Below are 1,547 nucleotides of genomic sequence, written 5' to 3'. Positions count from 1 at the left end.
CTCCTGGATACCGGTTTTAAAATTGAAATCTGAGGGATTTGCACACAGGAATCAGAGAAAGACCTTTATTTATTTAAGAACCAATGACTTTATTTGAAGAGACAGCGAACCTTGAACATGGAACTGAGGTGCCCGTTTTGCATGGGCAATATGGCCATGGGCATCCAGGCACGGGGCAGGGAGGCCCCCACGGCTCTCAGGAAGGCAGTCCTGGTCAGTGCTCCTCTCAGTCGCCCAGGGTGAGCTTGTGGAGCAGGTCCTCCTCTAGGCCGGACTCGGGGGCCTGCATCTGGCGCAGCTGGCTGATGTGGCTGCCCAGCTCCTGGAGGAAGGCGGCCTGTGGGTGCAGGCAGTGGCTCTCCAGGAACTCGCACAGGTGGGCGTCCCCCCGGTGGGTGGCCAGGCGGTGCAGGTGCCACAGGCCCTGGTCCACTCTCTTCGCCATGAGCAGGGCCTGCTCCAGGGCCATCAGGCTGCTGTCCCACACGTGCTGCTGCGGCCGGGGGACCACCTCCAGCAGGACCCGGCCCCCGCGCTGGCTCTGCAGCCACATCAGCCGCTCCGCCTGCTCCCTCTTCTTGAGGGCCCGCTTCTGGAAGTACTGGGAGCCCTGCTGCCAGGCCCGGCTCTGGAAGTAGCCGGCGATGGAGGTGTACAGGGAGGCCGCGTAGAGCTCCAGGCCGATCTGCTGGTTGATGGCGGCCTCGCATTCTGGATGGTAGCCCTGGCGCTCAGAGGAGGGCGGAGGAGTGGCCATGTCTGCAGGCACAGGAGCGGTCAGAGGCCAAGGCGGAGTGAAGGAGGCCGGAAGGTCACAGGTGCAGGCGGCTGGGGTCTCGGAAGGTCCTGGGTGAGGGCAGGGCACCGGAGTCAGGCGGCTGGGGTCTTGGAAGGTCCCGGGTGATGGCAGGGCACCGGAGACAGGCGGCTGGGGTCGCGGAAGGTCCTGGGTGCGGGCAGGGCACCGGGGACAGGCGGCTGGGGTCTCAGAAGGTCCTGGGTGCGGGCAGGAAACCGGAGTCAGGCGGCTGGGGTCTCGGAAGGTCCTGGGTGAGGGCCGGGCACCGGGGACAGGCGGACGCAGCGGCAGGACACGCGGGAGGCTGCGGGCCGCTGGCGGTGGCGGTTGGCTCTGAGGGGACCGGAAGCAGTGACCGTTACTCAGGGCCTGGGGGAGGGGCGGGGGGCCCTCACAGGGGGGCGTGAGGGGGGCCCAAGCAGGTGGGCAGCGCCGACATTCTCCGGATTCCATGCCCGTCTCATGCTGGGCCCTGGCCTTCCTGCCATTTTAAAGTGTGACCCATGAGGACAAGTGCGACCGCTGCCAGGACATCAACCGCACTTGGTTTCTCGGAGCAACTTGTGTGACTGTGGTCCTGATGGGGTGTTTCCTTAACCGCCGCCCAGCCCTTTTGGGGAATCCTTGTTGCATCAGCATGAATCCCAAGGCTTCATCGGAATGACGTCAGAGTCCGCACCCACAGTTCCCACAGCCTGACCCGGGTCCTCGGCCTGGTGACGCCAGCGACCTCCACTTCCTCCTGTTC

The 1,547-nt window shown here is 65.2% G+C and overlaps 1 protein-coding gene across 1 annotated transcript; it reads right to left on the bottom strand.

The window, feature by feature from the left end:
* Positions 1-226: 226 nt before the first annotated feature.
* LOC132224655 (ferritin heavy chain-like) lies at positions 227-757 on the bottom strand. The gene has a single exon (XM_059679775.1). It carries the CDS (start codon positions 755-757, stop codon positions 227-229), a length of 531 nt encoding a protein of 176 aa, XP_059535758.1.
* Positions 758-1,547: the final 790 nt, after the last annotated feature.

This window comes from Myotis daubentonii, chromosome X (assembly GCF_963259705.1).
Source record: "Myotis daubentonii chromosome X, mMyoDau2.1, whole genome shotgun sequence".
Lineage (NCBI taxonomy): Eukaryota > Metazoa > Chordata > Mammalia > Chiroptera > Vespertilionidae > Myotis > Myotis daubentonii.
This window is presented reverse-complemented; position numbering and strand designations above follow the sequence as displayed.